Source organism: Pelophylax lessonae (assembly GCF_965119305.1).
Source record: "Pelophylax lessonae genome assembly, chromosome: 2".
Lineage (NCBI taxonomy): Eukaryota > Metazoa > Chordata > Amphibia > Anura > Ranidae > Pelophylax > Pelophylax lessonae.
Window position 1 is genome coordinate 706,320,676 of NC_138769.1, and position 16,480 is coordinate 706,337,155.

Genomic DNA, 16,480 nt, shown 5'->3' on the forward strand with positions numbered 1-16,480 from the left:
ATCTTGGGCATGGAGTTCACCAGAGCTTCACAGGTTGCCACTGGAGTCCTCTTCCACTCCTCCATGACGACATCACAGAGCTGGTGGATGTTAGAGACCTTGCGCTCCTCCAGCTTCCATTTGAGGATGCCCCACAGATGCTCAATAGGGTTTATGTCTGAAGACGTACTTGGCCAGTCCATCACCTTTACCCTCAGCTTCTATAGCAAGGCAGTAGTCATCTTGGAGGTGTGTTTGGAGTCATTATGTTGAAATACTGGGCACATGCACTCAACCTCTTTGGTTGATCATAGCGAGGCCTATTGTGAGTGGAACCTATCCTGCTAACCGCTGTCTGGTCTTGGCCACAGTAGTGCAGCTCAGTTTCAGGGTCTTGGCAATCTTATAGCCTAGGCCAGTGATGGCAAACCTTGGCACCCCAGATGTTTTGGAACTACATTTCCCATGATGCTTGTGCACTTTTCAGTGTAGTTGAGCATCATGGGAAATGTAGTTCCAAAACATCAGGGGTGCCAAGGTTCGCCATCACTGGCCTAGACCATCTTTATGTAGAGCAACAATTATTTTTTTCAGATCCTTAGAGAGATCTTTGCCATGAGGTGCCATGAGGTGCCATGTTGAAATTCCGGTGACCAGTATGAGAGAGTAAGAGCGATTAGGAAATTTAAAACTGTGCAGGAGCTAATACAGAATAGATACAAATACATGTATGATCATACTAGTGAATGAGGGGAAGCAGTGAGTTAAAAAGGAAAAACAAGTTCTGTGCCTTTGAGATGTTTTAGGTATTCATGCAGCCATGATATAGGACTCTAAATAAAATAAGCATAAAAAGAGGGCTCCCATATAGTAGTATTACCATATAAACAGCCAATTTATTAAACAATTGCACTTACAAAACACAATATTTTAAAAATTCCATAAACCATGTAATAAAGCCCTGATGGGCGTCACATGACCGTGACGTAACACGTAGGGCGTGAGCGGTAAAACAGCGCGGACCGGAAGTGGCAACTAAGGAAGTACGGTGTAATAGCTATCATATCAACTAATCTCCTTTTGGCTGCCAGAATATTCTGTCCTTACTACTGGGTTCAGGGTTGATATGGCCCAGGTAGAAAGAAATTGGTATTTTAGTGTCCTTGTTCAAGTAGTGTAGAAGCTGGGGATGTACAATTACATGAGACGGGTGAACATGGGCTTTACCTATGCAGATAGCCCAAGTTTATACTTTTGCTCCCCCCACTCATCTGTTTACCCTGGAAAGTAAAGTAATATATCCTTCTTGTATCTCCAAGTATGGGTATATTGTTATGCACTCTCCTTCCTCCCAAGTGACAGTGCTGGTGCTTGACGATTGGCCACTCAGGCAGCCAGTCTTCTCTCCGCTGTCAATTGCTCTACAGTTGTAAGTGGCACGGGAGAGGTGAACCTCCCCACCGGGACGGTTTGAGCTTTCAACCTGCTGTTTCAAGACATCGTTCTTTGCAAATCGTAACCTTGTGTGTTCACTGTCTACCACACAACGCTGTACCTACCCAACACATAGACAATGCAAAGGTTCATGCTGAGGTCAGTTTCACATTTGTTCATTGCGGTAATGCGGGTGTTTTACTGTGAATTATTGCAGCACGCCATGAGTAAAGATTACTGTGTGTTACAGTGCTACTTATTTTGAATCACACCCCCAACACACCTTGCATACACACCTCAACACAAGTGCGTTGCAACGCATTCAAAATGTTCACAATTGAAGGCACCACAGCGTATCATGGTCATCATTTTCTGTGTGATGCAATAATTTGCAGTAAAACACCTGCATTACCACAATCACAGATGTGAAGGTGAACTGAAAATGAACCCGTTCCTTGTCTATGATGTCCGTTTGGTAGTGCACTGCAGAGGTGTAAAGGGGACCTAAAGGCAGAGTTAGGATCCCCATTTGACCCTTGTGATAGACATCACACGAGGCCTTTTTCGCCATAGTTTAAGAAGTAAGATCTTAGTGGCTTAAATTTTTCAAATGCAAAAGTGTAAATGGGACCTAAACATAACCAGTAGACCCAAGCTTGCGTGTCTGTTAAACTGGCCCATGCAAGAAACAGATTGGTATCACTTTCCCATATCCTAGCTGCCCAGAAAGCTGACAGAAGGCCCTTATATGACATCCTATTGTGCTCCAGGGCCTCTCCAATGTCTTTTATCGGATGCGGCATCTGTCAGTCCTAGAGGAAACTCCTGCAGGAAATGGAGGTTTCCCCAACAGGAAATGGAGAGAACAGCTGGCTGGACATTCCATGGGATGTGAATAAACAGGAGGGGCCCGGACATAATAGGCTATCAAATTATTCCTACTCCAAGAACAGGATAGAGATCAGATAAATATTTATAGAATGGGTTTCGTTATAATTACTGCTAGAGATGGCTACCCCCCTATCAGTCCATTCTCTACTGACGGGGGAGCTAAAGTCTCACACTGGATTACTGCACAGCAGAGGCATAACTAGAACCTTCAGGGCCCCGGTGCAAGAAACCATGAAGGGCCCCCCAGACCCCTGGCCGGGCCCTTCTCTTCAAGCCCGGGGCTCTTCCCACTGATCCTTTACTCACGTTGCGGGGCCCTTTATTACGTTACCCTTTCACAAGTTCTGCAGTGGGCCCCCTTCCTGCCATCTTGGGGCCTCCCCACGGTGGTGGAATGCCAGGGCCCGGTTGCAAGTGGGACCTTTGCGATCCTTGAAGTTCACCCATTGGTGTCAGTAGTTTTTATTTTTTGTTATTTTAATTGTATTATTTTTTATCATTTTATTTTATTTTTTTACAATGTCACTGACTATGACTCTGTCCATTCAGAAAAGGAAAGAGCTGGTAAATTAAATATTTACCGACCCCTTCCTGGTTCTCTATTGTGACACATCCCCTGCAGCTGCTGGCAGGAGAGGGGAGGGAGCACAGTTGGGACCAGGGGAGCACACAGAGGCCCAGAGACAGCAGAACACAAGTGAACTGGATAGGAGGGGTGGCCGGGGCAGCATACAGAGGAACCAATCTCCTCCATTTTCCTCCTGCAGCTACAGGAGGAAAAAGGAGGACAGTGATTTCTCTACATCCTTCCCCCGCCACCCCTCCTATCCAGGTATACAGGGGAGCCACACAGGCCCCCTGGAGCATGGGGCCGGTTGCAATTGCAACCCCTGCAACCCATGTAGTTACGCCCCTGCTCTACAGGTCTGCAAAAAATACATAAAGAACACCAAATCTCAAGGATGAATACACAGATCTAGAATGTATTTGTAGTGGAACGCCTGGGTGCTTCCTCAGTACCTTCTGCTCTCAAACCAATACCAACCCTTTTACCCCAAGGATCACACACAGACAAGATGTTGAGAGGAATGACTATTTACCAGAAATACAGGTTTTTATACTCTTCAAAAGTAGGTCAGTCACCACATGAACAATAAAACCAACAATTTACCCAAAACATCACACAAAGGTTAGATAACAAGGTAGAATTGACACAAGGCTAATCCCATCACGTAGGTAAAATGTAAAGAACACATCCTCTAGGTTTGGAATTTTGAAGGCAATAATACATTGACTTGTATTAAAAGATTTTATTTTATTAATTCATGCTAAAAAATACATGCATAATATATACACCATAATTGAAAATGTGAAAAACATAAAATCACAGACAAATAACAATTGCTGCTGAGGTAGTTATGTTGGTTTTCCCCCAACCAAGAGAACACTGGGAGGGGGGATTCGGAAAATTGGACCAAATGATCCACAGAAGAGAGAATGTCCAACACGTTTCAAACTTTTTGATATACTATATTCTTCTTCAGGGACAAAATCCCAACTTCTGCAATATATTAAAATAACTTTCAGAATCAATAATTCATATATTTTACACTTACATGTATGTGGAAATGACAGAAAGAAGTGCTACCACTATCTACTAACCACCATTTCCATATCGTTTTGGAACTCTGCAGAGATGTCCCGGTGTTTCCGACATGTAGCCAACCCATATTCCTATTCCCTGCAGGGCGGCTGGGAAAATGTGTTTGATATTCCAGGAAAGTAAAAACACTGCCCTTGAAAAAAAACAAAACAAAAATGTATGATGGGAAATCCACATGGATGAATACATCATCTGTGCTCACCCCAGTAATACTCACTGTGCAAAATAAAATTTGCCAGAGAAGAGAGACCATTAGAAAGGCGTCTCTATTCGTATAGTGGATGGTAGTACTCCTCTGTGTCTTCCATGCATAGTTGAACCTCTTCCTCTGACAAATGCAGGGGAGAAATGGCGCCGATCGCGGTCATCGGCTTCCTCAACATATGGCGCATGCGCGACGTATTACGTCGCCCGTCATGGCCCATTAAGCTGACGAAACCTCGTCATCCCGTCCCCTTCACCATCGACACATAGGGCGCATGCGCAGATGGAAAAGAACGTCGTACCTCAAGAGGACGATGCAATGCGTCATCTCCATAGAGTTGTGTCAATAACATGTAAGGGAAGAATGGGAGGACTAATGGCCGCCGACATAATAACACCCATACCACCGGGGAACTATTCACCCGACAGTCTGAGTATATGAAGGCCCTGCAGGGCCTACTTGTGCCGGACAGGGAAAGGAATAGGAAGGACACATTCTAGAATGGAAATGGAGAAAAAGTTGGACATCTCTGCAGATTTACAATATTTAAACTACAACAGAAAAAAATCATTACATAGAAAAATGTATACAATAGCTAACATCCAAAAATTGGATAATATACATCCGATTATTCATTTTTATCTTCTTTCAAACCCAATAGATTCTGCTCCTTTGTAATCCCTATATAGGGATTATTTACATTTGGGCTCCTTCACTTGCATGCCTCCCTCCCCTATATCCCCTGTTTTATCCTCTGTTATATTATATTAATATTTTTGATCACATTTTGTTTTTACTTTTTTTCGGAAAATTCAATATACCTATTGGGTTTGAAAGAGGATAACATTTTTTATATGTTTTTGCAATTGTAGGTAACATACAGTATCTCACATAAGTGAGTACACCCCTCACATTTATGTAAAAATGTTATTATTTCTTTTCATGTAAAAACACTGAAGAAATGACACTTTGCTACAATGTAAAGTAGTGAGTGTACAGCTTGTATAACAGTGTAAATTTGCTGTCCCCTCAAAATAACTCAACACACAGCCATTAATGTCTAAACTGCTGGCAATAAAAGTAAGTACACCCCGAAGTAAAAATGTCCAAACTGGGCCCAATTAGCCATTTTCCCTCCCCGGTGTCATGTGACTCGTTAGTGTTACAAGGTCTCAGGTGTGACTGGGGAGCAGGTGTGTTAAATTTGGTGTAATCGTTCTCGCTCTCTCATACTGGTCACTGGAAGTTCAACATGGCACCTCATGGCAAAGATCTCTCTAAGGATCTGAAAGAAAGAATTGTTCCTCTACATAAAGATGGCCTAGGCTATAAGAAGATTGCCAAGACCCTGAAACTGAGCTGCAGTACGGTGGCCAAGACCATACAGTGGTTTAACAGGACAGGCTCCACTCAGAACAGGCCTTGCTATGGTCCACCAAAGAAGTTGAGTGCACGTGCTCAGGGTCATATCCAGAGGTTGTCTTTGGGAAATAGACGTAGGAGTGCTGCCAGCATTGCTGCAGAGGTTTAAGGGGTGGGGGTCAGCCTGTCAGTGCTCAGACCTTACCCTGCACACTGCATCAAACTGGTCTGATTGGCTGTCGCCCCAGAAGGAATTCTCTTCTAAAAATGATGCATAAGAAAGCCTGCAAACAGTTTGCTGAAGTCAAGCAGACTAAGAACATGGATTACTGGAACCATGTCCTGTGGTCTGATGAGACCAAGATAAACTTATTTGGTTCAGATATTGTCAAGCGTGGGTGGTGGCAACCAGGTGAGGAGTACAAAGACAAGTGTGTCTTGCCTACAGTCAAGCATGGTGGTGGGAGTGTCATGGTCTGGGGCTGCATGAGTGCTGCCAGGACTGGGGAGCTACAGTTCAAAGAGGGAACCATGAATGCCAACATGTACTGTGACATACTGAAGCAGAGCATGATCCCCTCCCTTTGAAAACTGAGCCACAGGGCAGTATTCCAACATGATAACGACCCCAAACACACCTTCAAGATGACCACTGCCTTGCTAAAGAAGCTGAGGGTAAAGCTGATGGACTGGCCAAGCTTGTCTTGAGCATCTGTGGGGCATCCTCAAATGGAAGGTGGAGGAGTGCAAGGTCTCTAACATCCTCCAGCTCTGTGATGTAATCATGGAGGAGTAGAAGAGGGCTGCAGTGGCAACCTGTGAAGCTCTGGTGAACTCCATGCTCAAGAGGGTTAAGGCAGTGCTGGAAAATAATGGTGGCCACACAAAATATTGACATTTTGGGCCCATATTGGACATTATCAGTTAGGGGTGTACTCACTTTTGTTTCCAGCAGTTTAAACATTAATGGCTGCATGTTGAGTTATTTTGAGGGGACAGCAAATTTACACTGTTATACAAGCTGTACACTCACTACTTTACATTGTAGCAAAGTGTCATTTCTTCAGTGTTGTGACATGAAAAGATATAATAAAATATTTACATAAATGTGAGGGGTGTACTCACTTTTGTGAGATACTGTATATAACACAGCGCTTTCAAAAGTATATATAACAGACAGGAAGGAAGCAAATAAGATTATTGTTAGGGTTTATGTACACTTCAATCATGTTTTTCTTTTTTAAATTCTAGGACCACCATGACATGCTGCTGGAAATTGAAAGAGACAAGGCCATTACAGACAAGGTTATTCTCATCCAGAAAGTGGTTCGGGGCTTCAAAGACAGGTGAGCGTCCCAGATTTATTTTTATCATTAGACTCCTAATACACTATATTGCTAAAAGTATTGGGACGCCTGCCTTTACACACACATGAACTTTAATGGCATCCCAGTCTTAGGCTCCATTCACATATAGGCGTTTGGGTCGCGGGCAGAATCACCCGAAAAAATCATGGTAAAATCATGCAAACAGAATCGCAGGACGTCTGTCGCCCAAAAGAAGTTCTTGTACTTTTTTTGGGCGAGACGCCTATATGTGAATAAAGCCTTACTCTGTAGAGTTCAATATTGAGTTGGCCCACCCTTTGCAGCTATAACAGCTTCAACTCTTCTGGGAAGGCTGTCCACAAGGTTTAGGAGTGTGTCTATGGGAATGTTTGACCATTCTTCCAGAAGCGCATTTATGAGGTCAGGCACTGATGTTGGATGAGAAGGCCTGGTTCACAGTCTCGGCTCTAATTCATCCCAAAGGTGTTCTATTGGGTTGAGGTCAGGACTCTGTGCAGGCCAGTCAAGTTCCTCCACCCCAAACTCTCTTATCCATGTCTTTATGGATCTTGCTTTGTGCAGTCATTGGAACAGGGAGGAGCCATCCCCAAACTGTTCCCACAAAGTTGGGAGCATGAAATTGTCCAAAATGTCTTGGTATGCTGACGGCTTAGGAGTTCTCTTCACTGGAACTAAGGGGCCAAGCACAACCCCTGAAAAACAACCCCACACCATAATCCCACCCCCACCACCAAATTTGGACCAGTGCACAAAGCAAGGTCCCTAAAGACAACTGACAATTGTATGGTCTAAAAGATTGCTCTCAATGGCGACCCTGATGATGGTGCCACATCCCAAAGGTATGCACATGCAGAAAAAGGGGGTTCCCCTATGGTGGGACTTTTCAGGCACTCTAGTTATGAAAATACAAAAGTTGCAGACAACGTGAGTACTGTAGAAGCAGGGAACCCAACGCGTTTCGAAGTGTAATACTTCTTCCTCAGGGGTACTCTTTAGCTTACAGTGTCTCTATTAACTGCGTTTGCATTTTCATAACTGCTTGCAATGCTTTTATATGTATGAACTTATCTTTTCAATAACATTTTGTATTATACTATACTATTGTATTTTCACTAGAGTACCTGAAAAGTCCCACCATAGGGGAGCCCCCTTTTTCTGCATTGACAATTGTGTGGTCATTCAATGCTGTACCCAAATAAAATTGATGTCCTTTTTTTCCCACAAATAAAGCTTTCTTTTGGTGGTATTTGATCACCTCTGCGGTTTTTATTTTTTGCGCTATTAAAAAACCTGACAATTTTGAAGAAAAAAAAACAACAACAATATTTTTTACTTTCTGCTATAAAAATATCCAATAAAAATTAAAAAAAACCCCCTAATTTCTTCATAATTTTAGGCCAATATGTAACATGCTACATATTTTTGGCAAAAAAAATCCCAATAAGAGTATTTTGATTCGTTTGCACAAAAATTATCACATCTACAAACTAGGGGGTATATACTGGAATTTGTATTTTTTTCCCCCTTATACTAGTAGTTGCGTCAGACAATCTGACACTAACTGACACCTTGTGAGAACCAGTGACACTAATACAGTGATCAGTGCTGAAAATATGCACTGTCACTGTACTAATGACACTGGCTGGAAAGGGGGTAAACATCTAGGGTGAGCAAAGGGTTAACTGTGTGCCTAGCCATTGTTTTTGTGTAAACTGTGTGCTGCATTTTCTAAGGGAAGTGATGAATTTTATTCCCTGCTTTGCAGGGACGCAAAATCTATAATTTTTCCCCCTGTCAGAACAGAGCTCTGAATTGTTTACATAGGCAGAGCTCCTTTCTGTAAGATATGTGCGTGTGACGAAAAAAAATTGTTTCGTTTCACTTTGTTTATTATTATTATTATTATTATACAGGATTTATATAGCGCCAACAGTTTGCGCAGCACTTTACAATATTAGATTCGTTATTCTAGTTATTTAGTTTAGTTAAATTTGGTTGATTCCTTTGTATTCTGAATTTGTTTTATGTCTTTTTCTAATTATCTTAAAATTTAATGATTTTTTTTTTATTATTCAAAACGTTCAAATAGAAATTTCGTATTGAAAACTTCAGATTTTTTTTTTTTTTTTTTTTGTTTTTTGAACAAACAAAAAGAAAAATATTCAATGACTCTTCAAATAATCTTTGGTTTACCAAAAACAGCATTATTTCAAAATGGTACTCTAATAACACACACAGTCTTTGATTTCAGAAACATTTTTACAGTTCGAATTCGATTGGAATTCGATGTAAAATTCAATTCGAGTTTCTGAAATTGGGATGAATTTTGTTTTGTTATTCGGAGCATTCAGGAAACTTTGTTTATACTGCAATTCGGTTATTTGGATATATCCGAATCTCCGAATAACGAAAAATTTGTCTGAATATTTATTCGGAACGAAACCAACCGCACATGTCTACTTTCTGTGTCTCTGTCCGAGGATCGGCGGGTGCCAGCGGACATCCATTGCCCAGCACCCGCAGATCACCTTTTGCTGTGAGTAATCACAGAAGTGGACCGCCGCCGGCGCGCGTGCGCCCCCTAGGCGGAAGTGCAGCATCACGTATACAGTATATACTGTACACGATTCTGTACAGTACGGCCACCCTGTAGCAGTTTATCTGCTATGGGGCGGTCGGGAAGTGGTTCTAATAGACAGTTTATAATAAAGGTAAGTCTGCAATGCAAGGGATGCTTAGTTCAGTATTATTATGAGATGTGCATTGTGGGAGAAAGGAATGCTAAGGTCAAAGAAAAGGTGAGGAGGTAAAATAAAGTGAAGTGAAGAGGGGAGCAGGACGGGGGCACGTGGCTTGGGGAGGGGGCGCTTGCCCTGCACCTGGTCGGCTAGAAAGAGGATCAGACAGGTTCAGAGTATTAGGAGGCATCTATCAAAGGTCTGCGGAGCTCAGCATTGGGTCCAGGTTCCCCATACTTTTTGTATAGGAGACTATTCTGTCTGTGAGCCTGGTGATAACATTTTTTATTGACCGTGGTTTGGATTAGTCTGGCTTTGACTTTCAAAATTTAGGAAGATGGTTATATAGTTATATTCTTTTTGTATTATATTCTATTGTTTTTTTTCTATTCTATTCTTTTCTATTCTGTTATTTTATTTTCTATTCTATTCACATTCAAATTTATTCTATTCTAATTTTGGAAGATGGTTATATTCTTTTCATTTTATTCTATTCTATTGTTTTCTATTCTATTCTATTTTTTTATTTTCTATTCTATTCTAATCTATTCTTTTCTATTCTATTTGAATTCAAATTTATTCTATTCAAATTTTGGGAAATGGTTATTTTCTATTCTATTCTGTTCTTTTTTACATTATATTCTATTCTTTTATTTTCTATTCTTTTCTATTCTATTCAAATTCGAATTTATTCCATTAGAATCCGAATTCATTCTATTCGAAATTTGAAGTTGGAAAAAAGGTTATATTCTTTCTATTTTATTCTATTCTATTGTTTTTCTAATCTATTTTTTTCTATTCTATTCTATTCTATTTTTTTCTATTCTGTTCTTTTCTATTCTATTCAAATTAGAATTTATTCTTTTTGAAATTCAAAATTCAGAAGATGGTTATATTCTTTCTATTTTATTCTATCTTTTATTTTCTATTATATTTTGTTCTGTTTTATTCTATTCCTTTCTATTCTATTCTATTGTTTTATTTTCTACTCTATTCCTTTATTTTTTATTCTATCCCTTTATTTTCTATTCAATTTTTTCTATTGTTTAATTTAGTATTCTTTTCTATTTTACTCTATTATATTCTTTTCTTTTATTTTCTATTCTATTCTTTTCTATTCCTTTATTTTCTGTTCAAATTTGCATGTATTCTATTTGAAATTCAAATTTCAGAAGATAGTTATATTCTTTCTATTTTATTCTATCTTTTATTTTCTATTATATTTTGTTCTGTTTTACGCTATTCCTTTCTATTCTATTCTATTGTTTTGTTTTCTACTCTATTCCTTTATTTTCTATTCTATCCCTTTATTTTCTATTCAATTTTTTCTATTCTTTAATTTAGTATTCTGTTCTATTTTACTCTATTATATTCTTTTCTTTTATTTTCTATTCTATTCTTTTCTATTCCTTTATTTTCTGTTCAAATTTGAATTTATTCTATTTGAAATTCAAATTTCAGAAGATGGTTATATTGTTTCTATTTTATTCTACCTTTTATTTTCTATTATATTTTGTTCTGTCTTACGCTGTTCCTTTCTATTCTATTCTATTGTTTTATTTTCTACTCTATTCCTTTATTTTCTATTCTATTCCTTTATTTTCTATTCTATTTTTTCTGTTCTTTAATTTAGTATTCTGTTCTGTTTTACTCTATTATATTATTTTCTTTTATTTTCTATTCTATTCTTTTCTATTCCTTTATTTTCTGTTCTATTTTATTCTATTCGGAAAATTGGAATTCGATTCGAATATGATTCAAACTCAATTCAAAAACTATTCGAATTCGATTTGGATTTCTTCTGAAATTGTTTTTTCGAATTAGTTTCAATTTGTTACTATTGTCATTCGGAAATTTGGATACATCCGAATTTCCAAATAACGAAAAATGTGTCCGAATTTTAATTGAGAACTTCACATGTCTAGTAAAAATAGGGCTTAACTGTCTCAGCTGCAGGTAGACCACAGACAATACTGGGGACTAGTCCTTTATCCTCTGCTTACCTTTTTTACCTTCCAGCGCCCAGTTTCTCTTTAAATGCTTAATTGTGAAACAAAGATTGTATATGCATAATAAAAAAAAAGTATACATTTTAATGGCGATAACTTTAAAATATGAATAAAATTGATACAAAAATTTAATTGTATTACTTTCTTTCGATTTTATCAGGAATGTAGCTAATGGAAGTCCATGTTTGCCTGCTTTTTTGCAGGTTATCGAGTCCAATGTAAAAAAAGAAAAGAAAAAAAAAAAGTAAAAGTCCTGCCTGTAATATATTGCAAGGGAACCTATGTGATTGATGTGTATATGGCTTTGGCACATATCCATTTAAAGGGAACCTGTACTGCGCAATTGTAGAGCTAAGCAAAAGTTCACTTAAAGTGGAACTTCACCCCGGTATCGTTTTTTACTATGGGCGATTCTGTGTAAGATAAAAGTGGTCCAGCAGGCAGATTCACCACGGGATCACTTTTAGAAGCAGTGGGAGGGGTGCTCCCCCCGCCATTTGTCTCTATGTCCTTGGAGGACGGGAACAACGTCTGACGTCACTTCCGATTCACGGGCCATAATAAACATTTTTTTTTTTTTTAAAGTTCAAAAAATAATAATTTTTTTTCTTTTGTTTTTAAAAGGTAAATGAGAGATCTGAGGTCTTTTTGACATCAGATCTCTCAATAAGGAGGACCTGACATCCTTATTTCTATTACAAGGGATGTTTACAAAAAATAAATAAATAAAGGGACAGTGAGAAAAATAAAAACTAAACAGTAAAATAAGATAACATTTTTTTTAAAGTGCCCCAATTCTTCCGCGCTTGTGCACAGAAGCGAACGCATACATAAGTCGCACAAGCATATGTAAACTTTGTGCAAACCACACATGTGAGGTATGGTCGCAATCATTACAGCGGGAACAATAATTCTAGCGCTTGATCTCCTCTGCAACTCTAAACTGGTAACCTGTAAATTTATTTAAAGTGTCGCCTATAGAGATTTTTAAGTACCATAATTTGTCGCCATTCCATGAGCGTATGCAATTTTAAAGCATGACATGTTAGCTATCTATTTACTTGGCGTAACATTATCTTTTACATTATACAAAAAAATTGGGGTAAATGTTGTGTTTTGTTTTTTAATTCATTAAACTGTGTTTTATTCTTAAAAAATTGACTCAAAGACTTCTGCGCAAATACTGTGTGACACAAAATATTACGACCACCATTTTTCTCTAGGGTCTTTTCTGAAAAGAAAAAAAAAAAAAAATATATATATATATATATATATATATATATATATATAGATATTTTATATATATATATATATATATATATATATATATATAATATTTGGAAGTTCTAAGTAATTTTCTAGAAAAAAATACTCATTTAAACTTTTTAAAATTTCAGAAAAGGCCTGGTCTCCAGTCCAGATATAACTTTATTCCAAAAACAAATGAGTAGAACCCAGTGTGTTTCAGGGGCTAACAGTGTATGTTGATTTCATTTGAAAAGACAATTCATACCAAAATCAAATGTTAGAAATATTTTAAAATCTTGAACTATTTTATGAACAACATTTTAATGTTCAGAGGATTTTCCAACAAATTTTCCTAAGAATTTTCATATGAAATTCTACTAGCGTATACCCAGCCCCATAGTCACATGCCCCCCCCCCCCCCCCCGAATCTAGACGTACCAGACAATTTTCTTTCCTCTAGGCCAGGGCCTTCACACATTCTAAACAAAGGCAGTTAACAGTTTACTTTCCTTAAGACTTTAGGGGGCTGGACTGTGGCCATCGGGATAGAAAATGTCCCATCTTTGGTGTTAGCAAGAGGAATTGTGCCCCATCATTTATGACATTACAGAGAATCGGGCCACATTGTTGGTGTCATTGGGGGGGGGGGGAGGGGACTGTGCCTCATCATTGGTGTCATTGGGATGAATTGGGTCCCAACCAACCAGCCAACCAACCATAAAACCTCTAAACAAATGAATGGCCCAACATGGGGGGGGGCAAACTGTACAGATCAAGACTCACATTTTGGACAGAACAGACAACTAGTTCACAAGAAGTATGAAAGTGGCCATCTACGTAATGACCATGACTGAAATGGGGGCCTTCAACACCATCTGTACACCACATATAATGCCTTTTTCTACAACTCCACCCTAACTATTTTACATTTCACCTTTAGCCATGTAAGTTGAGGAATGACACTTAAGCACACCTCCTGACACCAAGGATGGGATAAAATAAATAGAACAAGGAAGGTTACTCAACTTTCACACCTCCCATCCCGTTCTTGGACAGTCAACATCTACACATTCCATAGAGATTGGATTAAGGAAGGGGTTTCTAAAACTTTCTCCTAACTTTCTAAACAAGGGACCAGTTTACTGTCTTTAGGGGTGCCAGACTGTGGCCATCGGGAGTAGAAAATGTCCCAGCATTAGTCGGAGTAAAAAATGCCTCATCTTTGGTGTCAGGGAGGGGAATTGCACCCAATCGTTTATATTATTGGGAGAAATTGTGCTCTATTGTTGGTGTCATTGGGAGAAATTGTGCCCCATCGTTGGTGTCATTGGAAGAAATTGTGCCCCATCATTGCTGTCATTGGGAGGAATTGTGCCCTATCATTGGAGTTATTAGGCCCATCATTGGTGTCACTGGAAGGATCTGTGCCACGTCTGTAATATCATTGGTAGGAATTTAGCCCCATCATTGGTTTCATTGGGAGAAATTGTGCCCTATCATTGGAGTTATTAGGCCCATCATTGGTGTCACTGGGAGGATCTGTGCCACATCGGTAATATCATTGGTAGGAATTTAGCCCCATTGTTCGTTTCATTGGGAGAAATTGTGCCCCATCGTTGGTGTCATTAGGAGTAATTGTGCGCCATCGTTGGTGTCATTGGGAGGAATTGTGCCTCATCATTGGAGTCATCAGGCCCCATCATTGGTGTCACTGGGAGGAACTGTGCCCCATTGTTGGTGTCTTTGGGAGGAATTGTGCCCCATCTTTGGTGGCACTGGGAGCCATCATTGGTGTCATTAGTGTCATTGGGTGCCATCATTGGTGTCATTGGGGGGAACTGTGCTCCATCGTTGGTGTCATGTACCCAGCCTAAGTCACATGCTCCCCTATACTTAGATGTACCAGATAGTTTTCTTTGCTCTAGGCCAGGGGTCTCCAAACTTTCTAAACAAAGGGACAGTTTACTGTCCTTCAGACTTTAGGGGGGGGGCCGTAAGGTCACAACATCAGTTGTAGTAAAAAACGCCTCATCTTTGGTGCCAGTGAGGAATTGTACCCCATTGCTTATATCATTGGTATAAATTGTGCCCTATTGTTGGAGCCATTGGAAGGTACTGTGCCCCATCTTTGGGGTCACTGGGAGGAGCTATGCTCCATTGTTGGTGTCATTGGGAGAAATTGTGCCCCTTCGTTGGTGTCTGTGAATGAAATAGTGCCCCAAGGGCCGGATAAAAGCAAAGGGCGGCAGTTTGCAGAGCACTGCTCTAGGCAAAAGAACAGACCAATGGGAGATCAAAGGGGAAGTGGACGGCATGGATAAAGCACAGGATTATTTGAATTAGCCAGGAACTGCTTTACTCTGTTGTTATGGTTAGAATCAACACTTTAATCAATATACGAGTTGATAACCAAATTACTTTTATTTTTTAGGTCCAATTTCTTGAAAGTAAGAAAATCTGTTTTGTTGATCCAGAGATATTGGAGAGGACACAATTGTAGGAGAAATTACGCTGTGGTAAGTCACAGTTACAAAAAATTAAATAGATAAAAATACTCCAGTAATCATAGGGGGTACTTATTCTTCCACATAAAAGGTACAAAGAAAAGGAATGGTTCTAAATGTCAATGATGTTGACAGTGTCTAGACTGGCATCATGAAAAACTGGCCATTGTCCACCAGGATGGATCTTTATCCTTGGTGATCCCTATTGCTCTTGTTTTCTAGATGAGGATTGGCTTCCTGCGGCTCCAGGCTCTGTACCGCTCCCGGAAACTTCACCAGCAGTACCATATTGCCCGCAAGCGTATCAGCTACTTCCAGGCTCGTTGCCGAGGGTACCTGGTCCGAAAAGCTTTCAGGCACCGGCTCTGGGCCGTCTACACAATTCAGGCGCACGCCAGAGCCATGATCGCTAGGCGGCTGTACAGGCGTCTTAAAGGAGAGGTATGATGACTGCCTGTATAGAAGTGCTCTGCCTTTCCAAGAACACCGTTCTGTAAGTGTTTACTGTATCCTTCTTCTCTCTTCAGTACCACCGGCGCCTTGAAGCAGAGAAAATTCGACTTGCTGAAGAAGAACGCCTGAAGAAGGAGATGAGCGCCAAAAAAGCCAAACAGGAAGCAGAAAGGAAACATCAAGTAATAATATATCATTTTTTTTATTTTACCTAATTAAAATGGAGGCCACAAACTTGGCACACTCAACTAACTTAACTGCTTTGGCTCTCATACCTGTATATCTCTTATGGAACAGAGCAATTTTTTTTTTTTTTTTTTTATTGCCACTATATCCTATATATTTGGCAAAAACTTTGTCATTACTTAGGATAAGAAATGAATATGTACATTGTTTTTTTGAAGGAAAAAAAAGCCCCCCGCTACTTTCGCTAGAAGTGTCTTGAAAAAATTATTTTATTTACAAAGGAAAATCTTTTTTTTTTTTTTTTTTATTATAATATGCCCATTTTTTTGTTTTGTTTTTTAAAAAAAATTGAATTAAAAAAAAAAACAGCATAAAAATAATAGCTATGGGGAGGAAGAAGATAATTAGTGCTAATTAGGTTAGGGTTAATATAGATTAAATAAATATACATTTTATTGA

General features: G+C 39.3%; 1 protein-coding gene across 2 annotated transcripts in view; it reads left to right on the forward strand.

Moving 5' to 3' along the window:
- Positions 1-16,480, forward strand: part of MYO7A (myosin VIIA) — a 299,552-nt gene that overhangs the window by 143,665 nt on the left and 139,407 nt on the right. For both annotated transcript variants that reach the window (XM_082245915.1, XM_082245914.1), the window contains exons 18-21: positions 6,786-6,880; positions 15,310-15,394; positions 15,605-15,823; positions 15,910-16,017. In XM_082245915.1, coding sequence (XP_082102041.1) covers positions 6,786-6,880; positions 15,310-15,394; positions 15,605-15,823; positions 15,910-16,017 — 507 coding nt within the window. The remainder of the gene's footprint in view (positions 1-6,785; positions 6,881-15,309; positions 15,395-15,604; positions 15,824-15,909; positions 16,018-16,480) is intronic.